General features: G+C 60.7%; 2 protein-coding genes across 2 annotated transcripts in view; both read right to left on the minus strand.

Moving 5' to 3' along the window:
• Positions 1-858: 858 nt before the first annotated feature.
• Positions 859-20,550, minus strand: part of ZNF385C (zinc finger protein 385C) — a 43,170-nt gene continuing 23,478 nt past the window's right edge. The window contains exons 2-8 of the mRNA XM_074162784.1: positions 11,164-11,306; positions 6,850-6,960; positions 4,669-4,828; positions 3,749-4,078; positions 1,988-2,175; positions 1,707-1,820; positions 859-1,083 (exon numbers count right to left, since the gene is read on the minus strand). Coding sequence (XP_074018885.1) covers positions 859-1,083; positions 1,707-1,820; positions 1,988-2,175; positions 3,749-4,078; positions 4,669-4,828; positions 6,850-6,960; positions 11,164-11,306 — 1,271 coding nt within the window. The remainder of the gene's footprint in view (positions 1,084-1,706; positions 1,821-1,987; positions 2,176-3,748; positions 4,079-4,668; positions 4,829-6,849; positions 6,961-11,163; positions 11,307-20,550) is intronic.
• On the minus strand, positions 16,631-20,330 carry C23H17orf113 (chromosome 23 C17orf113 homolog). The gene is made up of 2 exons (XM_074162783.1): positions 19,812-20,330; positions 16,631-18,163 (listed from the first exon to the last, which is right to left on the minus strand). Exons 1-2 carry the CDS (start codon positions 20,328-20,330, stop codon positions 16,631-16,633), a joined length of 2,052 nt encoding a protein of 683 aa, XP_074018884.1.

The raw sequence follows: 20,550 nt of genomic DNA on the forward strand, positions 1-20,550 counted from the left end.
GGCGGGTGGCAGAGGCAAACGGCTGAGCAGGGGGTCACCTCATTGGGGAGCCCGCACCGGGGGGGGCTGGCTCTCCTGTCCTCGCTGGGCTGGAGCGGAGCCCGTCTGCGGCCACCGGCCCGTTGTGTGCTTCTGGGGGTCCAGGGCAGGGGCAGTGTGCTTTTGGGGGGGGGGAGGCACCGGCCCTGGGCTTCAGCTATTGCTCTCGGAGTGAAGGTACGGTCAGTGTGGCTGGTGCCCACCACGGCGGGGGCTCTTTGGCTGGTGGGACGTAAGGGGTTGTGGGACACAGGGGGCTGGTGGGCAGCAGGGATGCCCCCAGCCAGCGCGGGCAAGTGCGGGGCTGGCGAAGGCACAGCCAGCCCGGTCTTGAGAGGGAACTGCCAACCTTCTGCTTGTGCCGGGGCCGCTTCTCCCAGTAAGAACTGGGCCGAGACTCCCCCCGCAGTTCCCTTCCCACAGGGCTGGCAGGGACCGGCCGGAGGGATGCTCCCTCCATGGGGAGCTGCTGGCTCCTCTTCTTCCAGTCTGGTAACTGGGAGGGAGATGAACGAGAAACCAGTGGGCTGAGGACAGGCAGCCCTTGGCCACGAGACACAAGAGGGTCCCGGTGACCCGGGCACCGTCCTCCCCCCTGCTGAGCACGGGGCCAGGGTGAGGAGCAGCAGGGATGGACGGCGGCACTGGCCGGGCTCTGCCGGGGTCTCTCGCTCCAGCAGGAGCCCGCTCGAAGCCAAGGAGAAGCCGAGGTTGATGTCTACGACTATGGTTTCCCACCAGCCAGAAGAGCCGCCTGCCCGGGGGCACCATCCCACACCGGGCACCCCCCGGCACGGCGGATGGGCCCTTGGAGGGGCTCTAGTAGGGGGCAAAGACGATGGGGCCCGGCGTGGTGCGGACGTGGGCTGGCGGCGTCCGGAAAAGGGCTGGTCCAAGGATGGGGGCTTGGAAGAGGGTGGTGGCGGCGGCCGGTCTGAGGGCGAGGGGGCCAGGCATGGCGCAGATGGCAGCCGTGGTGAGCGGGCTGGGCAGGAAGCGGGTGGCCAGGGTTTTGGTGAGATGCTTCTGCAAAGCCAGCTTGGACTGTGGGGAGGAGGAGAGACACCATGAGCCCCCAGCCCCAGCTCCCCGCATCAGCCCGGGCCCACGCTCGCTCTCGGCTGAGCTCTTGGAACATCTTCCCAGTGAATCCAGCCCCAGCCCAGGATGCCCCCATCGCGGTGGCCTCCCCAAGAAGGTCCCTCAGCCCCACCACCCCGACCCAGAGACCTGCCCTGGCTTTTTTGCCCCGTTCCCTGCAGCCGTGCTTCCCTCTGGAGCCCTGGGATGTTGCTTTCTGCCCAACTCTCACTGCGTGTCTCTGCAAACCAGCACCTCGGCCGGGTGTAACTGAGCCACGCCAGCCCCGAGCACCCAACCATCACAGCTCTCCCGTTCCGGAATCACAAAAAAAGGTGGAAGAATCACCAGTGCTGCCCTTGCGGATGCTGCTGCCAGAGCGCTCGCGCTATTCCCAGGCTTTCCTTCCCCATAATACAGACTGGGAACTCCTCTCCCCAGTACAGCCCCCCCTCCCCTTGGACCCGAGGATGGGAACCGAGGCTTGAGGAGAAGCAGCCCCTGTGTCTCACTGCAGGATGTGGCTGACATGGCACCCGGGGGTTCGGAGGGCAAACCGGGCGGGTAATTTGCAGGCAGACAGGTACCTTGAGAATACTCACTGCGAGGGCAGCGTTCTTCTGCAGCTTGTTGTAGGGGCTGTACTTGGGCTTGGGCGGCTTCCCCGCCAGCCGGTCTTTGTGCCTCCGGCTGTTCATGTGCTGGCGGAGGAGAACAGCCCGGTCACCCGCAGCCAAGACAGGGGCCATCCATCCCCTTCTCACAGGGGACCACCAGGCACCCCTTCCCCCGAGCCCCCGGTGCCCGTGCAGAGGGGTCCGCACGCCCGCGCCCGGTGTCCCTGCGCTCCCAGGCCTGGCGGGGTCACCTGTTTGAGCTGGGTCTCCGAGTTCACGTAGATCTCACACACTTGGCAGTGGAACGCCTTGTTCTGGATGTTGATGCTGCCCTTGTTGCCGATCCGCTTGGACTTGTGCCCTGCCCGGGAGAGGAGCTTGCCTCGGCCTCGCCGCATCTGGGTGCCGTGACCTTCCAGCATCGACTTGTGCTTGGCGCCTGGTGGCAGAGGGGACAGAGGGGACACTCACCAAACTCTGACTTTGCAAACAGTCCCCGCGCTGTGCCGAGTGCCGCGGCAGCAGGAAAGGTGCCCTTAGAGCAACCCGCCCACAGCGCTGTGTCCCCCCCATCCCATAGGACCCCCATGTCTCCCCCTCCCTGTGCCCAGTGGAGGGGACACGGAGATTCCCAGGAATCCAGACTCTTCCCGGGGATGTAGCAGCCCTTTCCCAAATCCCGCCAAGCCCTCGTGGCCAGCTGTGCTTCATGGGCAGACCAGAAATGCTCAGCTTCCCGGAGACACCCCCCCCTTCTCCTCCATCTCCATGTGCCAGACCTTTGGAGAAACTGCTATTTTAAGCGCGTTGCCGGAGCCTGTCGCCTGTCCCCGGGCATGAGCACAGTCTGCAGCGCTGGGCACGCGTGGCCACCGCGCTGCGGCATCGGAGCCGTGCCCAAGGTCAGAGAGGATCCGGCCGCGGCGCCAGGAATAGCTCGGTGGGGCTGGAGGAGGCGGGGAAGGAGGAACCCAAAATCCCGGCACACCTGGGGACAGGGTGCTCTGTCCTGACCTTGCCAGTGCCGGGGACAGCAGGGGGGCAGGGGGCAAGTAATTTAAGCCACCAGTAATTCATTCTATTTTTTAAGGCGTTAAGCAAGGAGCCCGTGTCCGTGTGACAGCCACGGAGGAGTGGGAGCCTGCAAACACTTTGTTTGTTTGTTTGTTTGTTCTTTTTCCCCAAATCAGCTCCTGAATTTGTAACCGGAGCTGACAAAAGCCAAAGGACACGTTTGCAGCTAAGCCGCCGCGGTGTCCCGAGCCGACCCCTGTCCTCGGCGGCTGCTGCCGCCCCAGCGGGCGCCTGGGGCTGGGGGAACTGGGGGAGAGGAAGCTCTTCCCTTTAAAACCGGGGTGCCTGACCTTGTTTATCCTCCAGAGAAAGAGGGGAGCTGGGAGCTGGCGCTGCAGGGCCCACAGACCCCCCACACCACAGCTGCTGCCCCCCACCACCGCCCCAGGGGGTTCGGTCACCCCCTCCGGGGGACCCTCGCCAGCCCCAGACGCCTGCCCACCCTGGGGGGCTGCCCCGCGCAGCCACGGGCCATCGCTTGCTGCTGGGCTCCGAAGCTCGTTCCATTCCCGAGGGGCTTCTCCAAAGGACCAGGAGCCCAAAGCACCAAGCAGCTTTTGGAGGGATTATCCCGGGGCTGACGGAGGCACCAGCACTCGGGGCACTATCAGCTTAAAGCCACACTGCAACGGAATATTAAGTAGCCTCCAATCACTTGATTAAATGTATCTGAAAGTGTCTTTAATTAAGGGACACGAACAATAAGAGAGCATTTGACCTTGCTAAAATTCACCCCATAAGCTGCAGCACAGGTAAAGCACGGCCACGGACCTTTGCGAGCCACCTTAATTAACTCTTTTTAATTAAAGCAATATTCATTAAGGGCTGTTTGCAGATGGGGCATGGTGGGGCTTTGCTCAGGGCCCAGGACGGAGCTGCGAGGGGCCCGTCCCCCCATTCCCACATCCCCCCGTCCCCAGCGCAGGCGATGCCCTCACCGGTGTTGTGAGCCTCCAGCTGGGAGAGGGAGTTGACGGTCACTTTGCAGGTGGGACAGTAGAGATGCTGTTTGCTCTTCTTCCCCTCCTTCTCGCTCTCGGGGGCCGAGCTGATGCTGCCGCCCGACTCGGCCGCTGGCGCCTCGGCGGTGGGAGCGGAGGAGGAGGCCACGCTGGTGGCGTCCGAGGTGCCCTCCGACAGCTCGGAGGCCGGGGGGGAGCCCAGGGGGGCCACGTTTCCTGGCAGCTCCGATGGCGAGTCCTCGGCGCCGGCCGGTAGCCCCAGGCTGCTGCACTCACCCTCCTGCTCCGGCAAGCCATTGGCTGGAGCTGGCGGCAGGGGAAGGAAAGCGGGAGGAAAAAAGAAAGAAATGGGCAGAAAGAGAAAGTTCTCTGTGCTTGAGCGGGTTTTTTGGATTCCAGAGATCACCCTCGTCTCCCCCAAGACCATCTCGGGCACTGCCTGCTCAGAAGCCACAGCTCAGGGGGATCTGCCTCCTGCCAGCCCCGTCCCCTGAGCCCTCACCCGGGCACGGGCAGGGGCAGGGAACGCGTCCTCTCCTGCAGCCATCATCTCCCAGGGGCACCAAACCCGCCGTGAGGCTCCTGGGCTGGATTTCCACCCCTTCCCCGCAATGCTGCCCCTGGCCAGGCACGCCGGGGATGCCAGTGGAGCACAAAAGCTCATTTATTAGCGCTCGCGGTGGCATTTATGCCACACTAATCACAGCCCTCCTCAGCCCGAGCAGCAGCCGACCGTGGGATGCTCCGACACGAGGCTGCTGCGGTCCAGGATTTAATCGGGCTCTTGAGGATGCTGCAGCCACTGCAGGGATGTGAACACAAAACACCGCTGTGCCCCCGGGAACCGGCCCCATGGCTCACCCCGCTGAGCCCCCTCCCGCCCCCCCTGCCCGTACCTGTGCCACCGGGCTCCCCGCTGCCCTCGGGGCTGGGGGACAAGTCCCGGCCGGTGGCCACCGCCGCAGCCCCCACCGCCTTCTGCTTGTTCTTCATGGCCTCGATGGCTTTCAGCCTCCGCGCGTGCTTGTGGCCCTTGTAGTGGGCTTCTGCCTGGTTCTGGGGAGGGAGAGATGGGGGTGGCCGCGTCGGTGCTGTGGCTGGACAGACGGACGGACGGACACAGGGAGGATGGGTGATGGGGTCAGCCCCGGGCCGCGGTCACTTAGACACGTTTCCAGTGCAGCCACCTCCCCTGCTGACATCCATCCCCAGGGCCACCTCAGAGGTGGTATTTCTGGCCGGGGGCAGCACAAAGCCGCTTTCCTCCTCCTGCCAGATCCCTCTGCACACCAACGCATCGAGGCCGAGGTATCACTCTGCTGAGACATCACCGCATTGCACGGCCGAGATAAGGACCCTGCTCTGATTAAATGCATCAAGTCACTCTTAAAAGAAGCTTTCAGGCAAAATTTATGACTTCAGAAGCCTACAATGAATTGCTAGCTGTAAAAAATAAAAATAAAAAAAGGCGGCTGGTGGGGAGGACACGTCCCCCATTGTAACCTAACGGGTGTCTAACACGCAATTTACATTCACGGGCTCCTTCCTCCCAGCGACCGCTGCATAATGAAGTGCACGTTGATGGGTTCATGCCTGCACCAAACTGATAAAAACACACACAAAAGAGAATCACCCGAACATTTGTGTACTCCGCAGTGGGGGACAATGCCACATTGTCCCCCCAAAACAACTACAGTTTAGCAATTTATGGAAACTAAATCCAATATGAATTAAGACACTGTACCACTGAGCAGCACGGATTAATTTGCGTGGTGTTCTCAGAGGCCGGCTGAGGCATCCCACTCTCGGTAGGAAGAAGCCTCCCGTCCCTCCCCCCACAGCGTTCCAAGGGCTGGGAACGGTGTCCGGGGGTGGGCAGCGCCAGGCGGGTACGTGGGAAAGCCAAGGACCCATCCGAGCATGGGGCCTCATTAGCAAATACAATGAACCCCCCCCAGATAACGGGGCTGGGACGGGGCCGGGCGGCAGCCGAAGTAGGTCACCCGTCACCCCTCCCCGCTCTGTGCAGGAACACGAGTGGCCCACCAGGGTCTGCGCCAGCACGCCCCCTCCCGCAGACGTCACCTTGGGGGGGACACGGGCATGGGGTGCCCGCGTTGTGGGACTGACAGTCCCGGTGCCGCGCTTCCAGCCGGGATGCCACCAGGAATGGGAAAGCAATGCTTTTTCCCGAGCCATCGGCTGCAGAGCAGGATAATTCAGGGCAGAAACGCCGAGTTCTGCTGGCGGAGCAGCCCCCGGCTCCACTGATGCAGCTCAGGGCCATCGCCCTGGGGGGGCTCAGTGCTGCCTCACTCCCCCAGGAAGGGATGGTGGAGGCCAGGGGATGCTGCCAGGCCAGCAGCTCCATAGGAAACGCGTGTTCCCAGGCCGGGATGAGCGCGGGAGGCTCCTGCAAGCGGAGCCAGCCCCGGTGAGGGGCTCCGAGGTGCTGCCTGCGTGGAGGAGGCTCTGGCCGCTCCGCTTCCAGCCCCACAAGCCCCCCCCCCATCCCTCTCCTGCCAGCTCTGAGCAAGAATTCCCTTTCAAACCTTTTTATCAGTTTTTCCCACAAAAGATCAGCTGTGTGCAATTCATTACTGTGGGGATCAATGAATGTTTCCTTCCTCCCCTCTACAAGGCGGTTGATTTACTCAGAATAAAAGGCAGGGGAAAAAAAAAAACAACCCACCTGCCCCAGCAGAGCTCTGGGAAGCCAAGGAAGGGAAGATTATATTGAGCTCCCGAGGCAGATACGAATTGCACGGGCTGATAAAGCAGCTTAAGCGCAGACACCGAGAGCAAGGCAGCAGGGAACAGACCGGAACACAACGCCGAGGAGTGGGAAGAGCCAGGGTGGGAAACGGAGGCCACAGCACCCCGGGACGGCCACGGGCAGGGGGGTGTCAGCGGAGATGTCAGCGTGGGGCGATCACTGAGCCAAGGTGGGCAGAGCTGCAAGGAGCTGCCGCCAGCGCCTCGAGGACCTGGGCGATGTCCCCATCGTGGGATGCTCCTGCTCAGCCCCAGGCACTGGCACCGACCCCCCGCGTCCCACCGACCCCAGCCCCGCTTACCGCCGAGTTGAAGCGCAGGTGGCAGATGTTGCAGGAGATGAACTGCTTCTTCTTGAGCGGGGTGGGCACGCCGAAGGTGTGGCTGATCACCGCCTTCTGCACCGGGTCCATCTGCAAGGGAGGGAAGGCAGGGGGCGGCTGGGTGACACGTCGCGATGGCCACCCCAGCACGGCGCCGTGACCCGGCCATGCCTGCGCCCGCTGCGCCGGCCGAGGAGCCGCTGCGAGCGCCGGCAGAGCTCCGGCCCGGTGCCGGGGAGGAGCGGGGGCTGCGGTGGGTCCGGCACGGAGCAAAGTGCTGCGGTGATGCCCGTTCTTGGCCTTTTTAATCCATCCCTGAAAGATCCAAAGCGGCGGGGGCCAAACTCCCGCTGCGGTCCGGCAGAGGGGACGAGGCTGCTGCGGGGGCACAGACTGGTGACCCCGTCCTTCCTGCCCCTCTCCCCCCCCCCGCCCCGACTCTGGTATCACGGATTTCAAGCTATCGGTTTCTGAGCTCCCAGTTGCTTCCCTCAACCTCCCAGTGCCAGGGCAGCTTTCCCAGACACTCAGCAGGAGCAGAAACCACCAGAACAGGGGGCAGAGGCGACGGAAACGAGCAACCGGCCACTAATCCTCCACGTGCTCTTGGTCAGGGAGCTGAAACGTCCCCGTGCAAAGCCGAGGGGGCGAGTGGAGCCACGCGTGCCTGCTGCTTGCCCACAGACACCGCACGGCCGGGGCAGGAGGGACAATGGTGCCCACAGCCATGGGCACCGCTGGGCACCCGCTCCCAGCCAGGCGTGCGCTTTGCCTGCTCTAATCCAATTATGAGCCCAACGACTTGCAGCCCCGGGTACTGCAGCGGGGCCAGACAGGGGGACAGAACAGTCCTGGTGCTCCGCCGTGAGCCGTGTCTGTCCCCGAGCCCGTGGATGGCGCGGGGGCCGCTGGCGAGGCAGATGCTGCTGGCTGATGACAGCGCTGCTGTCCCTGCCCAGGGCTCGGCGTCACTCCTCAGCCCGGGCAGCAAACTTGTTTGAAAAGCCATAATTGTTTTAAACAAAATGCATTTATTAAGGGGGGGGGGGGGGGAAATAAGAATAACCTCTTTGTTTGAGCGCGGCTATAATCTATAATGCGAGTATTGTTCCCCTACCCTGTGGCATAGGAAGATTATCTTATCTGAGTCCTGCTGTCAGCAGAGCCCTGGGTTTTCAGGCGATCGCATTTCTCTGCGGAGCTATTTGGTTGCCGAGACAGGTGCATCAGTCTTCGAGGCACATGCCTGGACAATGGAGCCATTATCCAGACCCCAGATTCCTTTCCAGGAGTGAGCAGAATGGTAAAAGCAGGTGATTAATGAAGTGCCTGTTCGCTACGAAATTTTACTCACTTATCTGGCATATAAATGAAGAGGCGTTTGGGGTTCGGCGGAGACCCCGGAGGAAGCTACAGATGGCAGAGATGCTGCTCCACCCCTGCCGACAAACCTTGCCACGTGTGCCACGGCAGCATTCCTGCAGTGCCAGCCCGCGGGCAGGCACGGGGCTGGCACTTGTCTTCCAGAGATAAACCCACCTTTTCCATGCAAAACAAAGAAAAATGGCTCCAACCTTGGCAGCAAGGTCAGGGCGCAGCCTGCAGGGAGCCGTGCTGGGAGCCCAGCCCTAGGATTCTATGAATCACAGCACGGTTTGGGTTGGAAGGGACCTTAAAGCTCATCCAGTGCCACCCCCTGCCCTGGGCAGGGACACCTCCCACCAGACCAGGTCGCTCCAAGCCCCCTCCAACCTGGCCTTGAACCCCTCCAAAGCTTGGATGCCACCCGAGAGCCCTTGTGCTTCTTTCCCAGTAAAAATACAAACCCACCGTCAACTTCTCCCCGGCGCAGGCACTCACTGCTATCTCAGGTATGAGAGAGACCCCCCCGCTCTCCCCCGGGGCCGGTGAGGGTCGGCGCCGCAGCGGTACCTACCGGTGCCCGCAGTCGAGCGGGTTGAGGCTTTTCCAGCAGAACGGACTCAGCAGCAGAGGTTTTGGGCACCGCACACTTGGAGAGTACTTATTGACTCACGTTACTCTATTTATCCCTGGATGTTCCTAACGATATAAATAGAGATTCCTGCGCTGAGCTCCCTGCTGGGGGTCAGAGACGGGGATTCAGGGACGCAGCATCAGTTCAGTTGCGTCTCCTGCCGTGGTTCTGCGAGGCGCTGCTGGGTCCCGGGGATTTCCAACACCCCAAGCGCTGGAAAGGGCCCTTCGAGCATGAAACGCACCTTCTGTGTTTCATTAGTTTGTTTTTTTTTTTCCCTGTTGTGGTTGCTTTAAGTGGCAGGAGAACTCAGCTTGGAAAGGTTTCGCTCGCTCCCGAGTAAAACATCTGCTGGGTTCATGAGAGACTTGTGACCTGCTCAAAGTGCAAAGTGTTCTGCTGGGCGGCCACAAACAGCTCCTGCTCCGCAGGGCAGCGCCGACTCCTGCACAGTGTCACCCGGGAGCAGAGGCAACCCCCCCCCCATTCCTCTGCACAGCAATTCACACCCGGCAGCTCTCTCAAAAAGTGAAATATCCGGACTGATGCCCCCCCACCCTCCCAAATTCCCCCTGAGGCTCTGACCTGGCATCACGGTTACTTGGACAGAGAAAGAGGAGCCACCAGCCCGGCTCAGGGCACAGCGATGCTCAAGCCCTGTGTCCCGTGGGGACGGGGACTCTGCTCTGGGTCCCCACGAAGCCGCCTGCCCGGGCTGAGCCCTCGCAGCCCCAGCCTCAGCCACATCTCCAGCACAAACACATCCCGACAGGGCAGCTCCCACCCCTGGAGGGTCCCAACATCACACGCCGGGCTGGGGGCTGAGCTCAGAGCAATTAGCACAAGGTGCCCGTACTGTGGGACAGCCCCCCCCGCCCCCAGCACCTCCACCCCCACATCCAACACATCCTTGGGGGCAGAGGAGTCCCCACCGAGCGCAGCAGCAGCACGACAGGGCTGTGCGGCTCCGGCAAGCACAAGAGACTCATTTTCCAAATTATTATGGTTTTTTTGAGCAACACGGCTCTGGAGAACACGTGCCAAGGCAGGGGCCAGCGGGAGTCAAGCAGAACAAACAACAGGTCTGGTTCAAGTCAGCTACTGACTCCAGCGACTAAAAAAAGGAGCCCAGACAAAGAGCAACAACCTTAATGGCATCAAAAAAATCCTCCTCTCCTGTGTTTCTGCTTGTTAGCGCAGGGGAGAGACAGGCGAGAGCTGGGATTTCAAAAGAGCTTAAAGCAGTTAGACGTCTGAATCCCATTCAGCAGCAACAGGAATCCTGTGCTTAATTTCTCCGGCCGCTCTTTGAAGATCTCAGTGATAATTTGCACCTTCCGAGCATGTTTAATCTCAGCCATTTACAAAAGGCTGGCGAGCGAGCAGGGAGGGAGCTCAGGGAAGTCCCGTTTCCAGGCTCGCGAGGGGAAAAAAACAGGCATTTACCAAACCCAGCAAGGTCCGTCCTGCCTCTGCGGGGAGAGCAGCCCCCGGTCCCGCTCTCCATCACTGCCCCTGAGCAAAACCTGCCCCTTGACAATGCCGGGAGCTGGTCCCTGGGGAATCCCAGGCGGCTGGAACACCGGGGCAGGGACCCAGAGCAAGGCAAGAGGGGGCTCCAGGAGCGGGTCCCAGCCCTCCCACCAGTGGGAGGTGTGGAGCTGCGCCTGGGGGGGACAGAGACCCCAGCGGGGCTGAGACCAGCCCGGGGAGAGCGGCACGGAGTGGGAACAACGACACTACCCCCCCGAGATGCTGCCATATGTCTTTGGCCACATCCACGTCAGTTTAGGTGTATGACAGAGCATCTCTACCAGCCACGTCTAACTGCGTCACCCAAGCGCTTGGTGGGTGGTTCAAGGCTGGGGATCCTGAGCCCAAGGGGGCGGTGGGAGAGGTCCCACAGTGACCAGGCTGGCCCCACACACACAGCCACGTCTCCTGGGTCCTCACGCACCTTCTCTCTTTTTCTTCCCTTTTCTTTATTTATTTTTCAACTAATTAACTGCTCTCCAGAGCTACTTTATTACTATTGATTCCAGGAGCAAAATCCAATTGATCTTGGTTAAAGTGAGCCATCTTTTTAACTCTGGTATAGACGGGCCATGGCTGGGCAGGAACCGCTCCGAGCCAAGGGCAGGGCGGGCGCGTTGCACCAGCGTCCGGCAGCCAGAGACCCCAGTAATTAAGCCAGAAATTACCTGGAAGGGTTCAAGGAGTGGTGCTGTGTAGAAGAGGGATTGCTATGTGGGAGGAGGGGTCCAGCGGCTGATGCCCACCCCCCCCCGGGGACTCACCGTGTTGAAGTTGGGGAAGAGGTTGAGCGGTGACGTCCCGTTGAGCCTGAAGGTCAGAAAGTGCTTGATGTCCAAGGGGGGATGAAGGGGACGGCCGGGGATTGGCAACGACGCGAGGAGGGGGCTGCTGTGTCCGGAGGGACCTGGGCAGGCAGAGGGGAAAGAGCAGCGTTAGTGGCGGTGGACCCTGCTCGCAGCGGGGGGACACGGCACATGGGGACACGGCACGTGGTCTCTGGACCTCCTTGGCAAAAGGTCTCAGCCCAGGGTGGCCCCTGGTCCCCCCTCTTCCTTTTGGGCTCAAACCCAGCATCCCAGTTCAAAGCCATCTTCACCTCAGAGCACCGACGATCCCCAGCAACCCCCGGTGCCACGTTGGGACCGTGCCCAGGCACTCGCCCCCTCCAGCCTCCCCCAGCCAGGACGAGGACCCGGGGCCGGCGGCGGGCACTCGGCTGTTTGCTCCCCCGGCAGAAGGCGGGCTGGGGCAGGAGCCCAGATACAAATCTGAAATTCAAAGTTTGAGAGATTTGCGGAATCTGAGCAGTGAGCGCGGGCCCCGCGGGCACCAACGACCTCCTTCTGGGAGAGCGCACACAGGCGGCTCTGCAGCGGCACCGGAGCCGTCCCCGAGCCAGGCCTGACTCCAGGGAAAAAATCACATTTTGCTTCATCAGGCGTGCATTGATCGAGTTAATTCCAGAGTCGCCCAGAAGGGAAATCTGTGAAACTGTTTAAAAATAAATAAATAAAATTACAGCAACAGCGATGAGGGAGGGAGCAAAAGCAAGCAGAAATGGGTGAACGATGCATAATTAACCTTCTGAGGCGTGAAACAGTATTTCTGCATCAAATCATCGGAGACGGCGGGGCCCGGAGAACCGGCCCCCGGGGACCCCCAGCCCCACATGCAGCCACGACCCCGTGGGGAGCAGCAGCCACAGCAAAGGCATTTGGGGCCGGGTTGAGGGGTTTCCACTTGCCTTTGTCAGTGTTTTGCGCTGATTGCACTGGGCTTTACAAAAAAATGATATATATACTACATTTACCGCTGGGAGGAAGAAGAGGACGGGTGAACACCTCTGCCCCCACTGTCAGTAGCCCGATAAAGGGGATTTGCAGCCCAGCCAATGCCACCACGCTGGCAAAACCCAGCTCTGCTGCCTGGCCTCCACGGCCAAGGGGTTTGGTGCCCGGGGACCAGCTCCTGCGCCAGGTGGGCGAGTGGCCTGAGGATGCTGGGGGGGACACAGGCTCCCAGGGAGGGCTACTGCCCATGGCCACTGCTGCTGCTCCCGACACACTAAGGACACGACACGCCAAGCCACTCTGGCATGTCCTTGAGCCCAAATTTGTGGATTAAACATATATTCTGGGCTGGGTCTCCAGGCTCAGGCAGGAGAGAGCCCAGAAGCCCCAGCCGAGACGGGACCCTGTGGAGGGGACAGGACCTTTCCCTCCTGGCTCTGACATCGGACTATCCAAGACCCCCCCAGCAGGAAAAGGGCTGAGACCCTCCAACAGCATCGTCCTCGCTCAGGCACCCTGTGGGGAGCGGCCACACGCCCGCGGCTGGCAAAGGAGGAAAACCAGTGCCCTGTGGGAGGGACGAGCTGTGGCCAGCGTGGCTCGCTGTCTCCTGGCCACAGAGGGCAGACAGGGCAGCAGCCACACGGCACAGGGACAAAGTCACCACTGGCTTCAGTTTTCCTGAACCTCAGATGATCACAAAAGCATCAACATGGCGTGTGGGGCGAGCATCCGTGCTCTTGGGGCACCTTCCCAAGGTTACGGGGCCGTGCCGCTGCGGCTCCTGCCTTACCTTTGCCGCAGGGGAAATTCCGGCAGCAGCTGCGGGCTGTATTTTTAGGTATTAATTAGACACTCAATTAAGGGGATTTGCTCTGGGGAGAGTGGCAGGGCCCCCAGGTCTGTCTAGAATGACACGACCTTACCCTTGGTGACGGACACAGCCACCGGCAGGGTGGGCTTTGCTGGTGAATGGCATCCCCAGATGCTGGGTCTGCAGCTCCGGGGTGGGACTGTCCCCCACCGCAGCACTGTCTCTGTCTGTCCGTCCATTTTGGCAGAGGAGCCCCGACCCCTGCAGCAAACGCGGCTGCTCCGGTTCTGTGGCATCAGCCGGGTCCCACCGGGATGGGACGCACTCAGGGCTCCGTGGAGGGATGCAAAGGGCCCGTGCAAGGGGGGCACCGTGGGTACCCTGCACCCTGGCCAGGCACGTGTCACCAAGGCAGAGCCACCGAGGTGGTCACTGTGCCTGTCCCTGCCGCGCGGGGACATCCCCCCTGCCCCACCACCAAATTAGTCCTCAACCACAGGCAGGTCTGAGCCACTGCAGCCCAGGGGGGGTCCCTTCACCCCCCCAGCTCCACAGTGAGGGGGCATGCACACTCTTAAGAGCATCCAGGCCCGGCTGAAAGATGCCAAGCCACTTGGTGTCACCGCTGTGGTGCCACATGTCCCCTGCCTGGGGCTCAGCCCCGAGCCATCAGCTCAGCCCCTTCCCAGCCCTCCGAAGCTCAGCCCAGCTCCTGTCCCGCAGGCACACAACTCTCGGAGGGGTCCCTTCGAGTTCAAAGGCATGTTTCATCCTTCATTTAACCAAGTCCACCCAGGACTGTCCCCAGCTGCCGTCCCCAGCCCGTCCCCCCCAGCTCTTTGCTCCGCACAGCCACTACACGCAGGTCTGCGGTGGGTTTTCTCCCCGGGTCCCCTGTGAGGCAGAGCAGAGCAACGCTACGTATGTGCCAACCTCCCAGAAACGCCTTTGCAGGCGGTAGGGACAACGCTGGGGGTTTTCATACCAACACGAGAATCTGCCAAGGACCCGTCTCTGCAGACACCGGCTGCCTCGCAGGAGCATCTGGCGCAGAGTCTGCACCGGGCAGATGGAGACGGGGCTGTTTATTCGCAGGGAGGCAGCCTGGCTCCCTCCCAGTCGGTAGGTGTTCGCAGCAAATTTTGGTGGTGTCTCAAATTCCTTACCCAGGGCTTTAAAGCTTTTTTGTCTCCGGCCAAGCACGGGCTGAACTCGCTCCAGCTCTTTCCAGGAGGCTCTCTGGGAAACGTGTGCGTGGTCCCCGGTGCCAAAGGCTGCTGGCAGGAGAAGCGGAGCAGCGCCCGGTGACAACGCTGGAGCACGACCGGAGCTGCCCCAGCGCCGTGTGGGGTCTGGACCAGTAACGGATTGGACCCGCATTGGACTCCTGGAACAACCAGACCCCGCAAACCCAACCTGGACCACCGCGCAGCAGATCTGCTGACCCTGCACAGCGAGGCTGGGGCTGCCCTGGCACGGTGGGTTCGCTCCGTGGCCCCGGCAGCCCCCGCAGCAGGACCAGCCTCAGCCGAGTGCAGCCCCTCCACCCTGCCGAGCCCCACCAGACCCCCACGGAAAGGAAGGGACAACCCCCCCTGGGGTGCAGAGCTGCTCTGTGCAACCTGCTCCAGTGCTGCCATCGCTTCCCAGCCCCCCTGAGAACACGAGGATCACGCATGCCACGAGCATCGTCCTGCTAAATCCTTCCATTTCCAGCGTTCCACAGCCACAGCCGCCTCCCCGACAAGCAGTTTGCCCAGTAGCCCCCAGCAAAGCCCAGCTCGTGGGACCAGGACACACTGAGAACCACACGCCTGAGCCGAGGGGTGCTTGAGGGCAAGCAGCCTCCACCCAAGGACCCTCACCATCCAACCACCTCCTCCACCTTGTGGACCAGCTGGAAGGACACGGACTCTGGGCCATCAGTGGTCACCTGCTGCCAGCCCCAAGGACAGAAATCCCCCCTTTCCCACAGGCGCAGGGCACAGGGTGCCCACAGGAGCCTGTGAGGCACCACCAGGCACCCCCAAACACCCCGTCCCACCCGCGTATCCGACATGGGGGTCCAGGATGCGGTACCCACTGGGTCAGACAGACGGCAGCCCACTCCTGGGAGCAATGGGGGGACCCCAGCAGGGGAGGCAGCCGAGTACTGGACCTGGGGCTGTGCAGCCCCTTGGGCCATCCAGGCTGCCCCCAGAGCTGGGGGGGGCTCCATAAACCAGGGCTGGGGTGGAGGAAGGTCCAGGGCAGGGGCAGGGAGGGGGGAAGCACCTAGCCCAGGCCCCCCATGGCCCTTCTGTGTTGCTGCAGCACGAGGCAATGCTACGGGAGCAACAGGGACCAGCAGAGTTGGGGACAGTGGGGTCAAATCACCCTGTGTCCATGGGACAGTGTGAACTTACCCAGGGAAGGAGTGGAGCCGAATCCCACGGGAGGACACCGTGCTGAGGATTAACCCGACGGGATGCTTCAGGCTGCTTGCCTTGGCTTTATTGCAGATTAAAATCGGTCAGAAGGGTCTCCTCACTCACCCCGACAGCACTGAAGAAACCACCCCCCCCAGTTAATGCCGGAGGAGCCCCACGCCAGCCCCACACGCCATGCAGCCCCACCAGCTCCGCCACGCACTCCCGTACCCCGAGGGCTCCCGACGGCTCCGCTTGCTGCGGCATCAGGGGGATGCTTAAAAGGGAAAACACAAGGTGAACAGCTGGGGTTTGTCCCAAAAGCAGACGTTAGAAGGCTCTCTCAAGGTCGCGGAGAGCTCAGAGGGCAAAGGGGACGCAGGTGTGTGATGCCGTTTTGAAAAGACCAGGAATTCACTACTTATTATTTTTGGACCCCTGCTTATAATTTATTCTGTCATTGCAAAAAAAGTCCTTTTAGATATCTTTGTACTTTAAACACTAGGAAAATTAAGATAGACCTTTTTAATATATATATAGTTATATATATATTTATATATATACACACATACACATATATACACAATGATGCATTTAAAAGTTACTATTTCCTCAGCGATTACAGTGTCATTCTTTAAATCTCTTGCTTTTGAAATGATCATGACTTGATGCCACTGCTAAAAATACCCTGTGCTGTGCGCACGGAACACCAACAAGACACCGCCAGGCATTTCGGGGTTTGCCACGGAGCTAGAAAGACGCGCCGCCTCTTCTGCATTTGTTCTCGATCCAAACCAACAAAAATCAGATATTTTTGCACAGTATGAAGTAAAAGCTGCTGGGTATCATTGTGCAAAGGCAACGTGACATTTGAGCTCAAGAGAAGATTTGCCTTCATCTCCCAAAACCAAAATAACAACAAACCCTTGAAAAAAAACCTCATCACGATTTGGGATTTCAGGTGGCCCCAAGATTTTAAATTCTGGCCAGTTCAGACGGATGTTTGGGGGATGAGGGAGGGATGGTCGTGGGACCAGCGTGGCTTTGTGAAGGATCCCGTTTCCTCTTCCCAGCATGGAGGAGGTCACCATGCACCAGCGACCACCCGGCCTCAGCGGTGACCAGCGATGGGGAAAGGTGGCATCAAGTGGGACCTCGGGGCTGCCCGCAGGACCCGGCTCCCTGCCCGCAGGGCTCTGCGTTCGCCAGCCACCGCTCACTTCACCTGCGCCACGATGAAGCCCGACTCCCTCATGCTCTCGTAGTACTCGATGGCCAACGCAAAGTCAAACTCGCTGATGGCCGGCCCGTCGATGGCGATCTTCATGAGGTCAGAGAGCCCCTCATCCTTTGCACGGTGTGACCGTCCACGCTTCAGCAGCTCCCGGCCCCGGCTGATCTTCTCGGCGAGGACCGAGCCCAACGGCAAGGCCAGGGCGATGGCTGCGAGGACAGCAAAGTCCGGGAAGAGCTCATGCATCTCAGAGTTGCTGTAGACCAGCTTGACGCAGAGGTCCTTGAAGGAGAGCTGGCTGAGGCTGAAGACGATCCGCTTGAAGAGGGGGAAATCACTCAGGGCCCTCTCACTCACCACCACCCGGGAGTAGGCCTGCAGGAGGAAATTCAGCTCGTTGACCCCATAGCTGCCAATGTCCTCCAAAGACTGGGGATAGCACTTGGGGTTGAAAATGGCTGAGAAGGAGCTGATGGCCTCCAGGACGCTGCTGGGGAACCTGTCCAGCAGGTTGCCCCGCACGCTCTCCAGGTAGCTCTCCTTCAGGCGCTCAAAGTGCTTCAGGTGCACCTTGGAGCAGTTGGCCAACTCAACGCCCTTGTAGTAGAGGCGGCTCTCACCCTCCCGGTCATCCCGTGGGTGCTCATTCATCTCGTTGAGGAACTCCTGAAGGTTCTGGCCACTGGTGCTCTTCTGGGCCTGCAGGGTGGTGGCCGTGGCAGAGACGATGGGCTTCAGGATGGAGAGGTCAAAGTCCTCAATCTGAAAGAAGCGGCTGAGTTTCTGGAAGATGGGGAGGACATCCAGGAGGATCTTGGTGAAGGCCACAAACTGGAACTTCTTGAGCTCTTCGCAGAGGCCATGGGCCACCGGTGACCGCTCTGCCTCGCTCTCCAGCAGCAGCACCAGCGTGGGCCACGAGGAATCGATGGCTTCCACAGCTGGGAAAATAGAAGTCCAGTGGATGGCTTTGGGGCTCCCGAGGTCTATCTCACAGAGGTCCAGGACGCTCCGCAGCTCCTGCAGGCCGTTGCTTTCCCCCTTGAAGCTGGAGTAGAGCCTGTACACGGCGTCCACAGTGGTCTCGTATTTCTGGAGGTATTCAATGCTGACGATGCTCTCGGCTGGCAGCAGGGACCTGCCGTGGGACAGGCAGTGCATCTCCATGAGGAGCGGGCAGAGGGAGGTCAGCGCGGTCCCCACCCCGCTCAGCCGCTCGGCCACCAGCGAGGCGCTGTCAGCACTGAGCCAGGTGATCTTCATGGTGGGGATGCCGAAGGAGCGCATCACCTCGCCCACCTTGCCCGCCACTGTGGAGGCCTCCCCGGCGGGCAGCTCGAAGCTCCCCAGGAAGGTGGCGGAGGTCTGCCCGCTGCAGGGGGAGACGGTGGTGGTGAACATGGCCAGGCTGCGGTGCTCCAGGACGTCCACCGTCTCGTCCACCACCAGCCCGACAAACGGCGAGGCTTTGATCCTGTGCCTGTGCTCGTTGTGCAGGACTTTGGCGATGGCTGCCTGGGGCAGGCGGAGGAGGTGCGCGGGGCAGGCGGCGGGGGGGAAAGAGAAACACAGATCAACTTCCAAAGCCGGCGGGAGGTGCAGAGCACCCGGCGCAACGCCAGCGGCACGGCTCCCGCCTTCGCATCGCCCCGAGAGCGGCGCGGGGTCCCCACCAGAGAGAAGCCCTGAAATAGGCTGTAAATACAACCGCACACGCGAGCTGGAAATCCCTTTCTTTTTCCCCAATACACCATCTCCTCCCACTCCCAGCCTGCAGCCCAGGCACCGGGTGAAGCTGCAGGGAGCCCGGGGGCTCCTGTCCTGAGCCAGGGGTCGGAGCCCCACAGCTTCAGCGTGACCAAATGGCACTGGGGCAGCACCGAGCCCCCGGCCCCCCGAGACCCTGCCCGTGCCGGGAGCGAGCCAAGACGCCGACAACCCACTGCCTGTGTTCAAACTTCAGCCATCGCTTCCGCGCTGTACAAGCCACGCACGGGCAGCAGCAGCACCAAAACCTTCTCACGTCTCTTCCTTCTCTGCTGCGTTTTCCCCATCTCAGGCAAACGCCCCGGTTTGAAGGGGAAACTTCCTCGGTGTGTGCGAATGCTGTAAGTAGCACTTCAGGCTGAGAAATCTAATTAGTGGATTTAGTCTATCTGCAGCAAAATAAGGCTCTTTAGAGATCTAAAAAAGCCTGGCAAATGGCCAAGACTCACTAAAAATTTAGTTTGATTTTAACAGGCATGAAGCATTTGTAAAATTAAGAAAATCCTTTCTAAACTCTCCGGTTACTTGATCTTTCTGATCACTCAGTTTAGGGCAAAAGAGGAGAAACCCACAGTGCTCGTGTGCTAATTGAACTCCCGGGCTTTCATCCCCCGTGCAGCCTGGCAGGCTTGGTCCGGAGAGGATGCTCCCACTCTCCCTGCCCGTCTGGAACCACACGTGTGACCACGAGCCAGAGGCACCTTCGATGGAGCCCATCGCCTTCTCCTGGTCTGTCAAACCGGGGAACGGCACCAAGAAAGTGCCACATTGATGTTTAATGTGGAGGAACTCTCAGTCTCCACCAAAACTCCCGGAGAAGAGGAGAATTGCCTGGCTCCCCCGTGGGACCAGAGCTCACCCTGGCTCAGCCTGGTTGTGCGGACCGGGCTGGCGGTCCCAAGCACATCAGGACGTGTCCTGGTGCCACGGGGCACGTTTCCCTGTCCAAGGATGGGGATGGAGGTCTGTCCATCAGCAACTGCTGACGCAGAGGCTGCGGGTGCTCCTGGGCACCCAACAGCCCCAGCCCCTGCTCTGCCCTGAGACAGGGACACCAGCTCCCTGCCAGCCCCCAGGGCACCCAGCTCTGGTGCTCCTGGACTTGTGCCACCAGCAGGAACCAGTGATCCCTGCTCTGGAGACAACTCTGGTCCCGGTGAGGCATTTACCGGGGCCCGGGTGGTGGGAGCTCGTGCTTAAGGCTCTGGTTCACACACGCAGCACCCGGAACGAAGCCAAGCGGGCACTGGCGATGCTCGATGGAGTACTGGGAAGCAAGGAACAGGCACCCACCCTGCCCCGCTGAAGGTGGTGGGTGCAGGCAGCCCCCCGGCACCATCCAGCCCCAGCACGACTGTCAGACACGGGCGCAGAGCCCCCAGCCCGCCATACACACCTGCATCTCCCTGATGCTGCTGGGGTGGTAGAACTCGCTGTGCTCGGAAGCCAGCAGTGCCTGGCACAGGTTGAACTTCTGGAAGTCAAGCAGGGAGGAGCACTTCTCCTCCGGGATCTCCTCCTTCGCCATCCAGTAGACGGTGGTGAGGACGGCCACCTTCGCCGGGTTCACCTCCACCTTGATGACCGAGCGCAGCTCCGGGTGGCCGTGGACGCGGGTCTCGAAGGCCAGCTGCTCCCGGTTCACTGCCAGCGCCTGGCGGTGCGCGCCAGAGGTGACGTGCCGCAGCAGGGCATGGCGCTGGAAGTTGTCCGTGCCCACAGTAAAGGCGTTCTCCGCTTTACCGTGCTTGTTCTTCACCAGCGCCTGCCGACACTCTATGCAAAACATGAGTTTCCTCTCATAGTCAAACTCCAGCCAAGTAAATTCTTCCTTCCAGTGCTCATTGAAATAGCGCTTACACTTTTTATTGGAATTGGAAGTTTCCCCAGCTGGCTTTTTCCCTGGAGGCACCATATTGCTGTGGCTGGGAAATCAAACACTACGCTTGAACTGAGACGTGCCTTGGAGGAGCAGCCTCTACATTTAATTTAGTAAGAAGGTCTATTACAACTCTCCTGGTTCGACTGGAGATGAAAGAGACACAAGGGAAAGGGATTAGGGCCCTGCAAACCCCAGCCTGAGCTCATCGTTTGCTCCTGCCCGCTAACAAAGCGCTGCGGTGGCACCACGGCAG

Source organism: Numenius arquata, chromosome 23, assembly GCF_964106895.1.
Source record: "Numenius arquata chromosome 23, bNumArq3.hap1.1, whole genome shotgun sequence".
NCBI classification, from domain to species: domain Eukaryota; kingdom Metazoa; phylum Chordata; class Aves; order Charadriiformes; family Scolopacidae; genus Numenius; species Numenius arquata.